At 63.1% G+C, this 16737-nt stretch overlaps 1 protein-coding gene across 4 annotated transcripts in view; it reads left to right on the top strand.

Moving 5' to 3' along the window:
* Positions 1-10163, top strand: part of Nfatc1 (nuclear factor of activated T cells 1) — a 103133-nt gene extending 92970 nt beyond the window's left edge. For all 4 annotated transcript variants that reach the window (XM_026412450.2, XM_026412449.2, XM_026412447.2 and 1 more), the window contains one exon: positions 9182-10163. In XM_026412450.2, coding sequence (XP_026268235.2) covers positions 9182-9184 — 3 coding nt within the window. In that variant the 3' untranslated portion in view covers positions 9185-10163. The remainder of the gene's footprint in view (positions 1-9181) is intronic.
* Positions 10164-16737: the final 6574 nt, after the last annotated feature.

Genomic DNA, 16737 nt, shown 5'->3' with positions numbered 1-16737 from the left:
CAGGCCTGCCTTGTGCTCCCCTCCCTCAGGACCTGCCTGTGGTGCTCCCCTCCCTCAGCACCTCCCTGTGGTGCTCCCCTTCCTCAGGCCTGCCTTGTGCTCCCCTCCCTCAGCACCTCCCTGTGGTGCTCCCCTGCCTCAGGCCTGCCTTGTGCTCCCCTCCCTCAGGACCTGCCTGTGGTGCTCCCCTCCCTCAGCACCTCCCTATGGTGCTCCCCTTCCTCAGGCCTGCCTTGTGCTCCCCTCCCTCAGGACCTCCCTGTGGTGCTCCCCTCCCTCAGCACCTCCCTATGGTGCTCCCCTTCCTCAGGCCTGCCTTGTGCTCCCCTCCCTCAGGACCTCCCTGTGGTGCTCCCCTCCCTCAGGCCTGCCTTGTGCTCCCCTCCCTCAGCACCTCCCTGTGGTGCTCCCCTGCCTCAGGCCTGCCTTGTGCTCCCCTCCCTCAGGACCTGCCTGTGGTGCTCCCCTCCCTCAGCACCTCCCTATGGTGCTCCCCTTCCTCAGGCCTGCCTTGTGCTCCCCTCCCTCAGGACCTCCCTGTGGTGCTCCCCTCCCTCAGGACCTCCCTGTGGTGCTCCCCTCCCTCAGGACCTCCCTATGGTGCTCCCCTCCCTCAGCACCTCCCTGTGGTGCTCCCCTCCCTCAGGCCTGCCTTGTGCTCCCCTCCCTCAGCACCTCCCTGTGGTGCTCCCCTCCCTCAGCACCTCCCTGTGGTGCTCCCCTCCCTCAGGCCTGCCTTGTGCTCCCCTCCCTCAGGACCTGCCTGTGGTGCTCCCCTCCCTCAGCACCTCCCTGTGGTGCTCCCCTCCCTCAGGCCTGCCTTGTGCTCCCCTCCCTCAGGACCTCCCTGTGGTGCTCCCCTCCCTCAGGACCTGCCTGTGGTGCTCCCCTCCCTCAGCACCTCCCTGTGGTGCTCCCCTCCCTCAGGACCTGCCTTGTGCTCCCCTTTCCTGGGCGTGTGCCCTGTTCCCTGACACCACGTGACTCCACCCCTAGGCACAGTCAGTTTTTACAGAGCGAGGCACCACTTCTTCCTGAAGATTGACGGGTGTCTAAGATACGCACATCGAGGGGACCTGGAGGGGTCTTCAGGGATGCTGAGGCCCGTGTTCTGCTGTCTCCCCCTCCCAGTCCGGGGCTCCCCAGACCCCGGGTGGCTCCCGAGCAGCTGGGAACATATTGGAGTGTTCTTAGGCAGCAGGTCGGGGGGATCCAGGCATCTCATCCCACCAAGCCCAGAGCCACAGCTGCTCCTGTCCAAGGGGCACGGGGCGCCGTGAAGGTGAGCATGGTCGCGTGTGGTGTCCTGGATGCGCCGTGTGCCAGCCCGCAGCCTCTCTGTCCCTGGGTCCAGGCGCCTGCTCTGAAGTGACCTTGGCCTCTGAGGGTGCATTCCTGCCAGGCATCGATGGAGTGGGGGTGGCCCTCGTGCCCACACGCACCCGCCTGGCAGCCACCTCTGGGGCTGGTTGCTGAGGTGTCCGAGCGCCAAGCCCCACGTCCCCCTCGGCACCTCGGAGGTGCACACCCCAGGCCCTTCCCTCCCGTGAGCACAGCACAACTGGGCCAGGCACGAGGACATGCAGCAGGGACGGCCGCCTTTGCCTGTCACGGCCGCATCTTCTAAGGGGGCTGGCACTGCCCACCAGGGGTGGCCTGGGCACAGCAGGGGCCCTGCAGGACCCTGGCCCATGGCCTCTGCTATCCACCCTTCAGTGGGGCGGGGCGGTGAAGAGGGCAGCTGAACCTGTTGGTGATGTTTCTGCCCCTTCCCTTCCTTCTGGCAGTACTGGGGACCCAACCCAGGGTGCCCACCCCTGAGCCACAGCCCAGTCCCTTTCATGGTTTTGAGACAGGGTCTTGCTGAGTAGCTGAGGCTGCCCTGAAACTTGCCATCCTCGGGCCTCAGCCTCCCGACAGGCATGGCCACTCCACCTGGCTTTGTTGGTGCTTTTGCAGCTAGTGCTGGACCACTTGCTGGGCAGGCAGAGGACTTTGGCGTGCCCCTAGCTGAGCAGCAGGAGGAGGCCAAAATACCCGCCCGTCCTCTCCTCTTCTCCAGGTCCCTGGATTGTACTGCAGTTAAAAAGGGCTTTTAATATTTTTATTTTTCACTTTTGTGGGTTCTGTCAGTTTCCTAACGTGGGAGAGAGCCCTGGAACCGTGCTGATGGAGGCCATGGCCTGGGCCAGGCTTGCTCAAGGGCATCTGGAGGATGAGCCAGTGCCGGGGGCACCGCAGGAGCACGGCCTGCCTCACAGGACAGGGCCACGTGGCCTCCGCACCCGGCCTCGCTCAGGTTTCCACACGGTTGGCACACCCTGGAGTTTTGGGGCTAAATAGGGAAGCAGCTCTCAAAACGGGAAGCTTCTGCGTCTCGCTCCTCAGGGCCAGCCTACCTGAGGAGGGACGCGCTTCATTAAAGCTGTGACTTGCTGTCACTAAGTCCCCTTACTGTCCCCTTCTCTCCTTCTAAAAATAGCAGGCCCCTGGCGCTGGCCTGTGATGATTGAAAGATTAAGACTAGGCCAAGGCTGGACAGGCGGGGATCTGCCTGGACGAGCCGCCCCAGTGAAGGCCGAGGAGCCGTGCTGATTCCGGCCTCCACAGCTTCTGAAAAGCCCCGGGGACCTCAAGTCGCATCTCCAGGTCCTCCAGGCTCTGGGCCCTCGTGAGCACCCTGGGCCCCGCCTGCCTCAGGGGCCACTCTCGGGTGTGCAGGATCAGCACGCGCTCGGCCGGGGGCCAGGGGCAGGACAGAGCGCCCTCCCACTAAGGGCTGTCTCCTCTCCAGGAGCAGGAGGCCCTGCACCCCGCTGCATCAGGCCAGTCGGGCCCATGGCGGGCACAGTTCTCCTCCTCTTCCTGTTTTCTGATCTCTGCTCTTTGGCTTTGGTCATGATATTTCTCTGTCCTTAACTCAGATCCACTATTGGACCTTAACTCAGAGTGACCCAGGTCTAAGTGCAGAGCCACGGGAGCTGAAAGGCCTGTGTCACACAGGTGCCCTGGGAGGGGCAGAGGTCCCGCCCGCCGCTCCACAGGGCCTTGCTGCCCAAGTTGACCACCAGAGGCCCTGTTCCAGGAGGCTAGACACGGTGCAGGTCTGCTCAGCAGACGGACCTGGACGCTGCCCAGGAGCAGGATCTCGGAACAGGGGCCAGCCTGCACCACTCTGGGTCTGCTCATCCCCGAGGGCTGCCACGCAGGTTTCAATTCTGACTTGAGCTGGGAAGGCGAGCAGGTAGTTTTAGTGTTCGTAATTATATTTTATAGGAATGGAAAAGCATGCTCTTCCTGTTTTGTTTTGCTCTCTGAAAAGTTATTTTGGTTTCTCTTAAAAATAAAACTATCCTTGACAACTTGAGGTCTGTGGGGATGTTCGTCTTCCTGTCCATGGTGAAGAGCTGGCAGGTGTGCCCTGCTGCTGCCCGTCGGCCTGGGCAGAGTGTGGCCCGAGCACCGGTGTCCCTGTCGGAGGTGACACGAACCGTCCTGTCGTTTGCAGTCAGCTTCGAGGAGGACAGGATAGTGGTGGGGACGTCCTGGGAGAAGCACAGGGGTGGCTGTGTCCACCGGGCTCAGCTGTGTCCTCTGGGCACGGCCTGCCCAGAGCAGGGACACAAACCGTCGTCTGAGCTCCAAGCTGGAGCCAGTGTCACTGAGGGAGGAGGACCTTCCTCTGCGTCAGGAGGTCTATTTTGAAAACTGACGCAGCTTTCTTTCTTTCTTTCTTTTTTGCAAAGATAGTCCTTATCCGTGTTAATGACACTTCTTTAATGTGGGCTTGAGCAAGGTGTCCAGGGTGGCATGGCTGGTCCAGATTTCTTATTCTTTAAGCCCAAGTCCGGTTTCTAAGAGGTAGGGAAAGCCACCAGGAAGATTTCGGCCTCTCCTGGCGGCTGCTCTCCAAGCCTGAGGCTGGCCTCTGACCTCGCGAGGCACCGCCTACCCCTCGGAGGTCCCACTGAGGAGCAGGGGCGGGTGGACTGCACAGGCACGTGGGGGGCCAGGCAGAGGCGGCTCTGCGGCGTCAAACCGCCTTTCTCTGCTGTTTGCTGTGGACACCACGGGCTGTATCTGATGACCGGCATCACTCTCTGCACGCTCTCCCCACAGAGTTCTCCTCTGCACCTGGGACATGTGCAGACTGCCGTAGGCAGGGGCCACAGAGCTGCAGCGTGGGCCACAGGCAGGGCCTTGGCCATGGGGAGCCTTGGCTGTGCCGGGCCTTGGCCTGGATGGGGGCGGCCTTGGCCGGATGGGACCTTGGATGTCAGGGGCCTCCTCAGGCGGGGCCTCGGCCATGGGGGACCTCAGCCATGTGGGGCCTCGGCCATGGGGGACCTTGGGTGGGGGACCTCAGCCATGGGGACCTGGGCCCCTGGGGACCTGGGCCGGGCGGCTCAGCTGTGCTTCCCTTTCCCTTCGAACTCTGTGGCTTCTGCCAGCTACCGGGACTCCCCTTTCTCTTACGACAACAGGCGAACTGAACGCTCACCCAAAAGCGCTCAGGCCCGGGACTTCCGCCCAGCTGGGCAGGCACCCATGGGGAGAGCAGCTCCTGCGGGCGGCGGGCTTCCGCGGAGTCCCACTGTCCCCATTCCCAAGCACTAACGGGAGGCCACAGAGGACCCTCGCGGCCTGGCGGCCTGTCAGCTATATTTAGAAACCCAGAGGCCCTCACCTCCTCGTGGGCCCCTCCCCAGGCTGCCCTCTCGGCTCCAGGCACTGGGACCTCCTCAGTGACCTCGAATGGAGAGCGGCCTCTCCTGAGGGAGCTGCAGGTCAAGGCAGGAGCCTCGTCTGAGCCTTGCCCACGGCCCACTCGGTCAGCTGCAGCGGCAGGAGCTGCACCAGCCCTGTCAGTCCCCAGGAGGTGGGGCTCTGCTACTCTAACTTGAAGACTGGGTCCCAGTGGTCAGGCCGGCCAGTGGTGTGGAGAGCGAAGGCCACAGGAGCAGCCCTGGTATGGCCCCGTCATGGGCACTGGGTCTCAGCTGGAGTGTGGGCCCCTGGGGACCCGAGGCCTGTCCATGCCTCTGTGTGGCAAGAGCCCCTGGGCCCTCAGGATGCGTCCCTCTCGAGCCTGGGGTGCCTGGCCCAGCTGGGTGAAAGTCCAGGAGGGTCCCAGCTCCAGGCCAGCTGGGCAACTTAGGGAGACCCTTCTCCCCTGTGGCTCAGTGGTTCAGAACCAGTGGGTTCCATCCCCAGGACAAAAACAGAAAAACAGAACAGAACACAACCCCAGCAGCACCGGGTAGTTCTGGCGCTGAAGGCCCAGGGCCTTCTCTGCCGATGCCCACTCCGACCTGCTCCCCGTCTGGCGGCGGTCCCTCTTCCCATCCTCCCTGGTGGCCTGCTTCTTGCTGCTCAGCCGCAGCAGGCTGTCTGCCTGGCCAGTGCAGGTTGGAGAGGGCCAGGGGTCTGCTGCTCTGCATGCAGGGCCCGACTGGGAGCCCTCACGAGATCAGCACCGACGCTGGGCAAGTAAGGAGTCTGCTCATTCCGTGAAATGTGGCTGGATACCCTCAGTCCCTTTCAGAGACCACAGGTGGAGAATGTGTGTGAGCCTGGCTGAGCATGAGGGGGCGGGCGCCAGTCTCCAGACCACGGGTTCCTTTCATTGGTGAGGTCTCGGTGTGGTCAGGTGCAAGCCGGGAGCGGAACCTGGGGGCGCCGGGGGTGTCCACTGCCCCGCTTCTCTCTCAGCTTTTCCTCAAGGGCACGAGAAGGGGAGACTGGGTGAAAGCCTGGGTACTGCCCCTAGGACGACCCCACCTCCAGGCCCCCAGGGCTGTGCACGGACACCCGGGTCCCTGCAGAGCCCATGGACGGCCCTGAACCCAGCACTGACTTCCCAGCCCCCGTCCAGGTGTGTGCTGGGGGTGTGGGCGTGTGCAGGGAGGAGACAGGACACACACCGCCGTGTGCAGCCTGGCTGTGCCCGGGATTCTCACTGCCACACACACGTTAGAGAAAAGCAAGACTTTCCACCTCGGGAGCAGTTTAGAGAAAAAATTGAATATAAGGGAAAAAACCCTTCTTAATAAGCTGTGCTGTGGTCTAACAGTTGGCCACATCCTGTGGAGGACGTCGAAGTGAGCGAGCAGAGTTCCTCTTTCAGGCGGGTCGTGAGGGTCACATGTCACCTGCAGTTCAAAACACCTCTGTAAAGAGAAGCCTTCATGTCGGTGGAAAAGCTGAATAAGAGGGTGGAAATTATCAGTGGAGAGAGCTCTGTGGGAACCGTGGGCGGACGCCTGGAGAGGAAGCCACCAGGGCCCAGTGGCAGCCCAGGGCCAGGCGGGCCCTGGGCGAAACCATGACCTCACGGAGAGCGGGCGGGAAGGGGAGCCGGCTGGGGTCCTGTGCCCAGCCTGGCAGCCTGGAGTGCCCGTCCCAGAGTGGGCACGGCCCTGACACCCTCTCTGGACCGTGGCAGAGGTACTGCCACACGCTCCAGCGCAGCAGGCCCCCGCCGGCCGCCCACCAGGCCCTGGGGGACCTGGGGAGGCCTGGCACAGCTGGGGCTGTGGACTCCCTGTGGCACACCCGGACGTCGGCTTGTGCTGCTGGAGAGTGGTGCTACCCACAGATGCTGGGGGCGCCGGTCACACTCCTGAGCCCTCCCACGGCCTCGAGCCCTCCGGAGCTCTGTGAGGGCACCCACCACTGCAGAGCAGAGGCGCCCCCGCCCACCTGGGCCTCCAGCCAGGGCCCCTGGTGGCTGGAGAAGCCCAGCGTCTCCCCGGCCCACCCGGGGTCTCCCTCTGTGGCCCAGGTGCCTCCGAGGGCAGCAGGGAAAGCCCACTCTCTGGCTCTTCCCCTTTCTCCTGACCAGCAGAGGTTATTTCCTGTGGGCTACAGGCCCCGCGGTCTCCCTCCGCCATGCCAAGATGTCACCTGGAGTTTCACGCTCCTCCACGCCTCTGCCCTGGACGCCTCGGGTCCTGTCATGCCTCTGGGAATCACGCCTCCTGCGGCACAGGGCCATCCCGAGCCCCCCTGGGATCTCCACTAGTACTCCGCCTCCGTCCTCACATTCCCGCCATGCCTTGCTGCCCCACACTCCCATCCTGACTGTGCCACCCCTGCTGGGCCAGGGTTACCTGTAAGACCCCAACAGCCCCCTCCGCATTCCTCCTCTCGCCTCCCTCCCTCGTCTGTGACTCCTCTCTCCTCCCTGGTTCCGCAGCCTCAGTGTCCTCCCTCCTGTCCTCAGAGCTCCTCTCGCCCGTGAGCCCACTTCTCCTCTCCTGGAGGCTGTCCCTGGGCTGTGCACCTGGGTGTCCTCACTTCTCCTTCCACGGGGTCCAGCTGCAGGTGCCCGAGTCCCATGGTCTTCGGCCCCGCGGCGGGCAGCTCAGTTCCCCATCATGGTGCTCTGTGACACTTTCCCACTTGCAACCCTGGGGGGCTCCCTGGTTCAGGAGCCCAGGGACAAGGTGTCTGTCCTGCCTCTACCCTGCCTGGAGTCCTTGGGCCGGAGCTGGGTGCACGGGGGGTGCCCGTTGTCCAGTCCTGGACGCCACACCCCTCAGTCCCCACCTTCTCACCCAGGAGTGTGCACCTCTACTGAGTGGGGTGCTGCCCATCTCCCTGGAAAGTACCCGAAGGCCCTGGGGCTGTGCTCCTCCCTGGCAGCCGGCCCCTGTGTGGCTGCGCTGGGGCAGAGCACGAGCAGACGTGCGGCTCTTTCCATGAAGGTGACCGAGTGAGCGAGCAGGGGCGCTAAGCTCTCCCCTCCACAGCCCTGCCACATGTCCAGCTGCCCCAGCCCACTTGGTGCCCAGCACAGCCAAGAGGCCAAGGATGACCAAAAGTAAAACCCTGGGCTTCAACAGACACACGGCCCACTGTACCCAAGAGACCGCGTCCTGCCTGCCAGGAGCCTCTGCGGTACCCACAGGGCCATAGGACCTGCACCCACACACCCGACTGTCAGGCTAAGGAGCTGCCCGGTGTACTCTGGGGACAAGTTGAGTCCTGAAGGCTGCTCTGTGTCCAGCTTGTGAGCCCTGGCCCTGCTCGTCCTCACAGCAGCGGACAGAGCCTGCTGCCTCCTGAGCTCTGCCACGTCGGGCCCAGCTCTCCAGAGTGCGGCTGGCGTCTGTGCCCAAGGGCCCCTCCTGCTCCTCCATGCAGGGCCCCTCCTGCTCCTCCACACAGGGCCGGGCCTGCTCCAACGAGCTCCTGGGCAGGGCCATGGAAGGAGCAGGGAGACAGGCCTCGGAGCCGGGGTGTGTGCAGCCAGGTCCCTCTCTTATCAGTTCCCATGACACAATTCCTGGTTCCCAACTGCCTGCTGTTATTGTTGTTCTTAGGAGCAGTGGGTGTTGAAAGGGAGCTTGGGGAAGGGAGGTGATGAAATTCTCGCCCGCCGGTGGCTCCAGGAAGCTGCCCTCAGACAGGCCGGGGCCCCTGACAGCGTGAGGGTTTATCTGGGTGCAGGCCTCCAGCCTGTGGCGAAGGGAAACCCGGGCAGTTCCGTGACGTCAGTGCAGGCTCCCCACCTCCAAACTCCACCAGGAAAGGCTGGTGACAGCCTGCCAGAGGACGGTTCCTATCTCAGTGCAGATCAGGTGGCCAGCAAGGGAGGTGGGCGGAGAGAGGGGGTGGTGCAGCCCCTGGCCACGGCCTTGCCAGCTTCTCTCATTTCCTGCCCATTTGCCAAAAATCACACACTGACCGTGGCCATCGCTGGCCTTCGGGGGACACTGTAGCTGACCATCTATAGGAAACAGACATGAAGGGCAGCCTGGCTTCAGAGACCACCCTGCTCTCTTGGCCAAGGGCGCGCTCTGGGGGGACTCTTGTGTGGGCTCCTGGACAGAGGACTCGCTCTGCACCTAGCAGGTTGGCCCCCGTGCCAGGGCCCTGAGGCAGCACTGCCACTCAGAGCCTTTCCCCCTGTGCAGGCGCCAGGACCAGGCTGAGAGCCACACGCCAGGCCAGGCAGGACAACCTCGGGACCCCAGGGCCAGGCAGGTCAACCTCGGGACCCCAGGGCCAGGCAGGACAACCTCAGGACCCCAGGGCCAGGCAGGGAAGGGGAGGGAGAGGCCTCATCTCCAGTGGACGTGCGGATGAGAGGCACAGCAGAGGGCATCTGGAGTCCCCCCATGTGGCCGACTGTGGCCTCTCCTTCCCTGACCCTTCCTCTCTCTGTTTCTTTCAGTAAATGAAATCATACGCAACGACCTCTCGGGCCCGGAGCCTCACTCCTAGACCGCGGGGAGCTGGCGGCAGCCGTGGGGTCGGCGCCACCCCACAGCCGAGCTCCCGCGCAGGCTCCTGACCATGGGCCCAACACAGCTGGTGCCACTCAGACTCTGACTTCTGGCACGAGGGGCTGACGACCGACTGCGCTGCGTGTTCAACAAGGAGCTCTATCAGGGGCTGCGTGCCTCCTGGGGGAAAGCCCGCCAAGAGGACTGCGGGCGGCGGAGGCCAGCCCCGACTCAGCACTGGAAGTGCCTTGTCTAACCAGACCACGTGGAGTCGTGGAGTTGAGCGTTGGCTGTGCTACCACGAGTATCTGTAGGAGCGAAGACACTGGCTACGAGGCTCCGTCCTTGGTGTGTTAGGGTCTGGCCAGCCGGGCTGTGAGAGATCCACCTTCCACGGCTCCCCGCTTCCTCCACGTCTCCTGGGCTGTGTCCTCAGGCTGCCTCAGCCCTGCACGTCTCTGCTCTGTGTGACTAACTCGTAGGACTTTAATAGGAGCATGCTGGGGTCTTAATTTCTAATCTGGTTTTGAATAAAGCACAAAGAGGCCGAATGGCTCCAGTAGAGTCTTGGACAAAAAAGACACCGTCTGTAGGGGCGGGTCTGCGTCTGCATGCCTGTACCTAGACCACCATAGGCCTATGTGTTCTTGGTGAGTGACAGACAGGGTGGCAGTGTGTGCTGGCAGGGCCTCCACATGGGAATGACCAGCTCCAGACCCACCTTCCAGCCCCTTCCACTGGGTCTGCCGCCCAGCACAGGTGGCATCTTCTTGTCTCACACAGAGCACTTTAGACCCCAGAGAGGTGCGTTCAGACACCGGCAGGTCACCACGTGGCAGAGTCAGAGAGCAGTTGTAAATACCTTACGAAGGGAGTGTAACATATTTGTCAATTATAGACTCGTCATTCACAGAAGCCTTAGAGTCTCTGCTTCTAGGAAAAGTTACCCAAAGCAGCGTTTTCAAAGCGGCCACAGGCAGGCTGTCTTCAGGTCAGTCACAGCTGCAGACGGGCGCCTGGGGCCTCCTGCTGCATCTCTGCAGTTAGCAGGTCCTGGCAGTGACCTCCTCTCAACCAAAGAGCACGTTGACGGAGCAGGGCCATCCGTCCCTGTGCCTTAGCAGCCATCGCCCCCTGGTGGAGCAGGCCCGAACTGCACCATGGGTGGAGATCAGGGGGCAGGCCCGCCAGGCACCATCTCTGTAGTGTCCATCTTCAAGGCCGTCCTGCCTCTTCCAACCCGCAGAGAAACAGCTTCGAAAGCCATATCTGACCCTGGGAGGCCGTGAGGAGCTGACTGCAGCCGGGAGCACGGCACTCGCCCCCCGCAGCCTGCTGCTGACCCCGTATCTAGCGTACTGCCGTTGCATGAGCTGTTCCGTAGTAGGCTGTCATGTGAAAGGAAACATTGGAGATCTGTGTCTGCTCTCCTTGTAGTTAGAAAACAGAGCCAATAAAGCGGTATTTTTTGCTGGACAATCTCAGTCTGAGAGTGATTCATTGCTCATGGAAAATTCTACTTGGTTCTCTGTGGCCCTCGTGGGAAGTTTCCCGAGATGGGCTTTGCTGGGGAAGCAGCTGCTGTGTGCTCACTGAAGCAGAAGGAAGCACGTCTTGCCGACGGGTGGTTCCCCTTCTTCCTGATGCTTGTGAAGGAAGCCTGCTGGAAGTCGGCGGCAAGGCGAGGGTAGGGTTTGCAGGAGTCCTCCCCAGAGAGAGGCGCAGTGCTGGCCCCGGCCAGGTGGAGAAGGGACTCGTGCTGATGCCAAGTATTTGTGTTCAGAGAAACCTCCTGGGCGAGGCTGGGGCCACACACACTCCCCTGGAGCTGGAGGTGGCTCCCTGCTGCCTGGCGAGCCACCTGCCAGCTGCACTCTCGCCCCCGCCCATGCAGAGCGTCCAGCCATCCACCGAGCGGGTGGGCGCCAGGGCCTCCCCAGCACATAATCTGAAAGAACGCGTGGCCTTCAGAGCTTTGCCAGGCGCAGAAGCTCCGCCGCCCGCTGAGGGTCTGCAGACTGATCATGCACCCAGAGCAGGCAGAGGCACCTGCTGCCAGCCCCCCCACACACTGCTGGAAGTCAGCCCTGCAGGGACCTCACAGCCCCCTCCGAAATGGAGGGTTCGGGGACAGCAGGTGGGAGGTGCCCGCTGAGCTTTCCCACCCTCTCTGCCAGCAGGGAGCCCCAGGATGGAGGCAGGCCAGGAACCTCCAGAGGGCCTCCCTCAGCCTCCCCTGCCTTGGAAACCGAGGTGAAGAGCACCCTGAAACCAGCCATGGTACAGCAAGTGATTCCGGGGCCTTCTGCGCTTCCGCCACTGTAGTTTGTATCTAGTTCTGAAATATTGTCATCACCTCAGGAGAATGGAAAAGCCCACACCTGCTTCCTCCTCCCCAGCCCTACAGATCCCCAGGCCTGGAGGGGCCGAGGGGAGCCCCGCCGCAGGGGCCTGAGCCTGCCCCTGGCCCCGCCCGGACTGGCCTGCCTCTGCCTGTCAGTGCTGCACACCTCTCCCCAGCCACAGGGCTACACGTGGACAGGTGCTTCTGCCCTCGGCGCATGTGTGGGACTGGAGTGCCCAGGGCCAGCAGCGGGAGGGGGCTCCCCATGTGGCTTGTGAGTGCTCATGCCCAGGACAGGCCCCCACTCTGACCTAACTTGGAATGATGTATGTGAAGCACATCGTGTGTATGGTTTATATGCCAAAAAAATCAGATCAGGTCTATGATGACTGAGCATTCCCTTAGACCCCCTTCGTGCCCATGTGTGGCCATGCCCAGCAGCACCCGCCCACCGTGGGTTTCTACCGGGAAGCTGGACACCCGATCTGAGTGAGTGTGAGTCGCCCCGATGGTGCCAGGGGCCAGGAAATACACACACTGACCCAGCAGACGGCAGAGGCTGGGCCAGGCCTGCAGCAGCCAGCAGCTAGGCCAGCGTGGGTCCCCACGATGGCACTGCTGTTGCCAGCAGAGCCACCCAGCTCTGACTCCCTGCATTGAAGCTCAGAGCTGCTTCTACGCTGTGTGGTCAGAGCACCTGCCATCCTCCCCGTCACTGTGGGACTTGTCCCCTTCTTTGACACAAGGAAGAGCCAGCTCCTTCTCAAAGTGCCTGAGCAAACCTGCTGTTCATGAGCTGCCTGCTGTTAATGTGCTTATCCAGCAGCCATCCCTCTTTCCCGAGAAGGAGCAAACATGCTGGTAAGGGTCTCTTCTGGGGCTAGCCTGAGTCACCTCTGGAGGGAAGACGCTCAGTGCCCTAAGCCAAGGGTCTTCAGCTCCCCTCAGGCCGCTGCTTCGGCAGCTCTGGCCTGGCCTGGGCTGGAGGACGCGGTGCAGACCCCGTACTCCCACTGCCCTCCCAGGGAGGGCTGCCACAGCCACAGCAGCCCCTCAGCCCAGCGTCCTCCACACTGCCCCTCTGCTGGCTCAGAGGCCTCTGCAGGTAGGGCTTCTGGGTTGTGTGCATGCCACAGGCCCCCAAAAGTGCCCCCCACGACTGTCGGGGTGGGACGGTTCCTCTGTGGAGCAGAGCAGGACCCATGTGGCACTCATGTGGCACTGCTGCTCCGCACCTTTGCCACCACTGAGAGCAAAGGAGAGCTGACCGGCAGCTCCAGCAGCCCGCAGCGTCCCAGCCGCCACGGGTGGACTGCTTTCCTGGGCACTGGGCATCGTGGAGAAGTAGAGCTCCGAACCTCCCAGGGAGTGAGTGCCCCAAGAGACTGTGCTCAGCTGCACCCTCCCAGGGGTACCTGGGCTTAGCTCCTCCATACCAACACTGTGGGGCACAGACTTCCTACCTGTGGCCTTTGGGGAAACACCCGGGAGCCTTAGTTTCCTCACATGGAGAAACTGGACTACCAGGAATCCTTCAGCTGAGACAGCCATGCACACTGCAGGTCCTGGGGCTGCAGGGGAGGAAGGGGAGGTGGGAAGCAGCCAGGGATCTTGTCTTCCAAAGGCTCAAGGCAACACATTTGTGCTCACCAGCCTTGCTCACTGGTCTCTGGGAAGGTCCTCCCCTCTGGTCTTTCTCTGTGGTTTAGGCAGGTCCTCCTCTCTGGTCCCCTGGAGAATCTCCTCTCTGGTCCCAGCAGGTCCTCCTCCCTGATGCCCAGCAGGTCCTCCTCTTTGGTCCCAGCAGGTCCTCCTCTCTGGTCCCTGCAGGTCCTCCTCCCTGATGCCCAGCAGGTCCTCCTCTCTGGTCCCAGCAGGTCCTCCTCTGTTGCCTACAGGTCCTCCTCTCTGGTCCCAGCAGGTCCTCCTCTCTGGTCCCTGCAGGTCCTCCTCCCTGATGCCCAGCAGGTCCTCCTCTCTGGTCCCAGCAGGTCCTCCTCTGTTGCCTGCAGGTCCTCCTCTCTGGTCCCAGCAGGTCCTCCTCTCTGATTCCTGCAGGTCCTCCTCTCTGGTGCCCAGAAGGTCATCCTCTGTTGCCTGCAGGTCCTCCTCTCTGGTCCCAGCAGGTCCTCCTCTCTGCTCCCAGCAGGTCCTCCTCTCTGGTCCCAGCAGGTCCTCCTCTCTGGTCCCAGCAGGTCCTCCTCTCTGGTGCCAGCAGGTCCTCCTCCCTGGTGCCCAACAGGTCCTCCTCTCTGGTCCCTGCAGGTCCACCTCCCCTGGTGCCAGCAGGTCCTCCTCCCTGGTGCCCAGCAGGTCCTCCTCTCTGGTCCCAGCAGGTCCTCCTCTCTGGTCCCAGCAGGTCCTCCTCTCTGCTCCCAGCAGGTCCTCCTCTCTGCTCCCAGCAGGTCCTCCTCTCTGGTCCCAGCAGGTCCTCCTCTCTGGTGCCAGCAGGTCCTCCTCTCTGGTCCCAGCAGGTCCTCCTCTCTGGTCCCTGCAGGTCCACCTCCCTGGTGCCAGCAGGTCCTCCTCCCTGGTGCCCAGCAGGTCCTCCTCTCTGGTCCCAGCAGGTCCTCCTCTCTGCTCCCAGCAGGTCCTCCTCTCTGCTCCCAGCAGGTCCTCCTCCCTGGTGCCAGCAGGTCCTCCTCTCTGGTCCCAGCAGGTCCTCCTCTCTGGTGCCCAGCAGGTCCTCCTCTCTGGTGCCCAGCAGGTCCTCCTCTCTGCTCCCAGCAGGTCCTCCTCCCTGGTCCCAGCAGGTCCTCCTCTCTGGTCCCAGCAGGTCCTCCTCTCTGCTCCCAGTAGGTCCTCCTCTCTGGTCCCAGCAGATCCTCCTCTCTGGTGCCCAGCAGGTCCTCCTCTCTGGTGCCCAGCAGGTCCTCCTCTCTGGTGCCCAGCAGGTCCTCCTCTCTGCTCCCAGCAGGTCCTCCTCCCTGGTGCCAGCAGGTCCTCCTCTCTGATCCCTGCAGGTCCTCCTCTCTGGTCCCTGCAGGTCCTCCTCTCTGCTCCCAGTAGGTCCTCCTCTCTGGTCCCAGCAGGTCCACCTCCCTGGTGTCAGCAGGTCCTCCTCTCTGGTCCCAGCAGGTCCTCCTCTCTGATCCCAGCAGGTCCTCCTCTCTGGTCCCTGCAGGTCCTCCTCTCTGCTCCCAGCAGGTCCTCCTCTCTGATCCCAGCAGGTCCTCCTCTCTGCTCCCAGCAGGTCCTCCTCTCTGATCCCTGCAGGTCCTCCTCTCTGGTCCCTGCAGGTCCTCCTCTCTGCTCCCAGCAGGTCCTCCTCTCTGATCCCAGCAGGTCCTCCTCTCTGCTCCCAGCAGGTCCTCCTCTCTGGTGCCAGCAGGTCCTCCTCTCTGGTCCCAGCAGGTCCTCCTCTCTGGTGCCCAGCAGGTCCTCCTCTCTGGTCCCTGCAGGTCCACCTCCCTGGTGCCAGCAGGTCCTCCTCTCTGCTCCCAGTAGGTCCTCCTCTCTGGTCCCAGCAGGTCCACCTCTCTGCTCCCAGCAGGTCCTCCTCTCTGCTCCCAGTAGGTCCTCCTCTCTGGTCCCAGCAGATCCTCCTCTCTGGTCCCAGCAGGTCCTCCTCTCTGCTCCCAGTAGGTCCTCCTCTCTGGTCCCAGCAGGTCCTCCTCTCTGGTCCCAGCAGGTCCACCTCCCTGGTCCCAGCAGGTCCTCCTCTCTGCTCCCAGTAGGTCCTCCTCTCTGGTCCCAGCAGGTCCTCCTCTCTGGTCCCAGCAGGTCCACCTCCCTGGTCCCAGCAGGTCCTCCTCTCTGCTCCCAGTAGGTCCTCCTCTCTGGTGCCCAGCAGGTCCTCCTCTCTGCTCCCAGCAGGTCCTCCTCCCTGGTGCCAGCAGGTCCTCCTCTCTGGTCCCAGCAGGTCCTCCTCTCTGCTCCCAGTAGGTCCTCCTCTCTGGTCCCAGCAGGTCCTCCTCTCTGGTGCCCAGCAGGTCCTCCTCTCTGGTGCCCAGCAGGTCCTCCTCTCTGCTCCCAGCAGGTCCTCCTCCCTGGTGCCAGCAGGTCCTCCTCTCTGATCCCTGCAGGTCCTCCTCTCTGGTCCCTGCAGGTCCTCCTCTCTGCTCCCAGCAGGTCCTCCTCTCTGATCCCTGCAGGTCCTCCTCTCTGGTCCCAGCAGATCCTCCTCTCTGCTCCCAGCAGGTCCTCCTCTCTGATCCCAGCAGGTCCTCCTCTCTGCTCCCAGCAGGTCCTCCTCTCTGGTCCCTGCAGGTCCACCTCCCTGGTGCCAGCAGGTCCTCCTCTCTGCTCCCAGTAGGTCCTCCTCTCTGGTCCCAGCAGGTCCACCTCTCTGCTCCCAGCAGGTCCTCCTCTCTGCTCCCAGCAGGTGCTCCTCTCTGGTCCCAGCAGATCCTCCTCTCTGGTCCCAGCAGGTCCTCCTCTCTGCTCCCAGTAGGTCCTCCTCTCTGGTCCCAGCAGGTCCTCCTCTCTGGTCCCAGCAGGTCCACCTCCCTGGTCCCAGCAGGTCCTCCTCTCTGCTCCCAGTAGGTCCTCCTCTCTGGTCCCAGCAGGTCCACCTCCCTGGTGCCAGCAGGTCCTCCTCTCTGGTCCCAGCAGGTCCTCCTCTCTGCTCCCAGTAGGTCCTCCTCTCTGGTGCCAGCAGGTCCTCCTCTCTGCTCCCAGTAGGTCCTCCTCTCTGGTCCCAGCAGGTCCTCCTCTCTGCTCCCAGCAGGTCCTCCTCTCTGATCCCTGCAGGTCCTCCTCTCTGGTGCCCAGCAGGTCCTCCTCTCTGATCCCTGCAGGTCCTCCTCTCTGCTCCCAGCAGGTCCTCCTCTCTGGTCCCAGCAGGTCCTCCTCTCTGCTCCCAGTAGGTCCTCCTCTCTGGTGCCCAGCAGGTCCTCCTCTCTGGTCCCAGCAGGTCCACCTCCCTGGTCCCTGCAGGTCCTCCTCTCTGCTCCCAGTAGGTCCTCCTCTCTGGTCCCAGCAGGTCCTCCTCTCTGGTCCCAGCAGGTCCTCCTCTCTGCTCCCAGCAGGTCCTCCTCTGTTGCCTGCAGGTCCTCCTCTCTGCTCCCAGCAGGTCCTCCTCTCTGCTCCCAGTAGGTCCTCCTCTCTGGTCCCAGCAGGTCCTCCTCTCTGGTCCCAGCAGGTCCACCTCCCTGGTCCCAGGAGGTCCTCCTCTCTGCTCCCAGTAGGTCCTCCTCTCTGGTCCCAGCAGGTCCTCCT

The sequence above is a fragment of the Urocitellus parryii genome, chromosome 13, assembly GCF_045843805.1.
Source record: "Urocitellus parryii isolate mUroPar1 chromosome 13, mUroPar1.hap1, whole genome shotgun sequence".
Lineage (NCBI taxonomy): Eukaryota > Metazoa > Chordata > Mammalia > Rodentia > Sciuridae > Urocitellus > Urocitellus parryii.
This window is presented reverse-complemented; position numbering and strand designations above follow the sequence as displayed.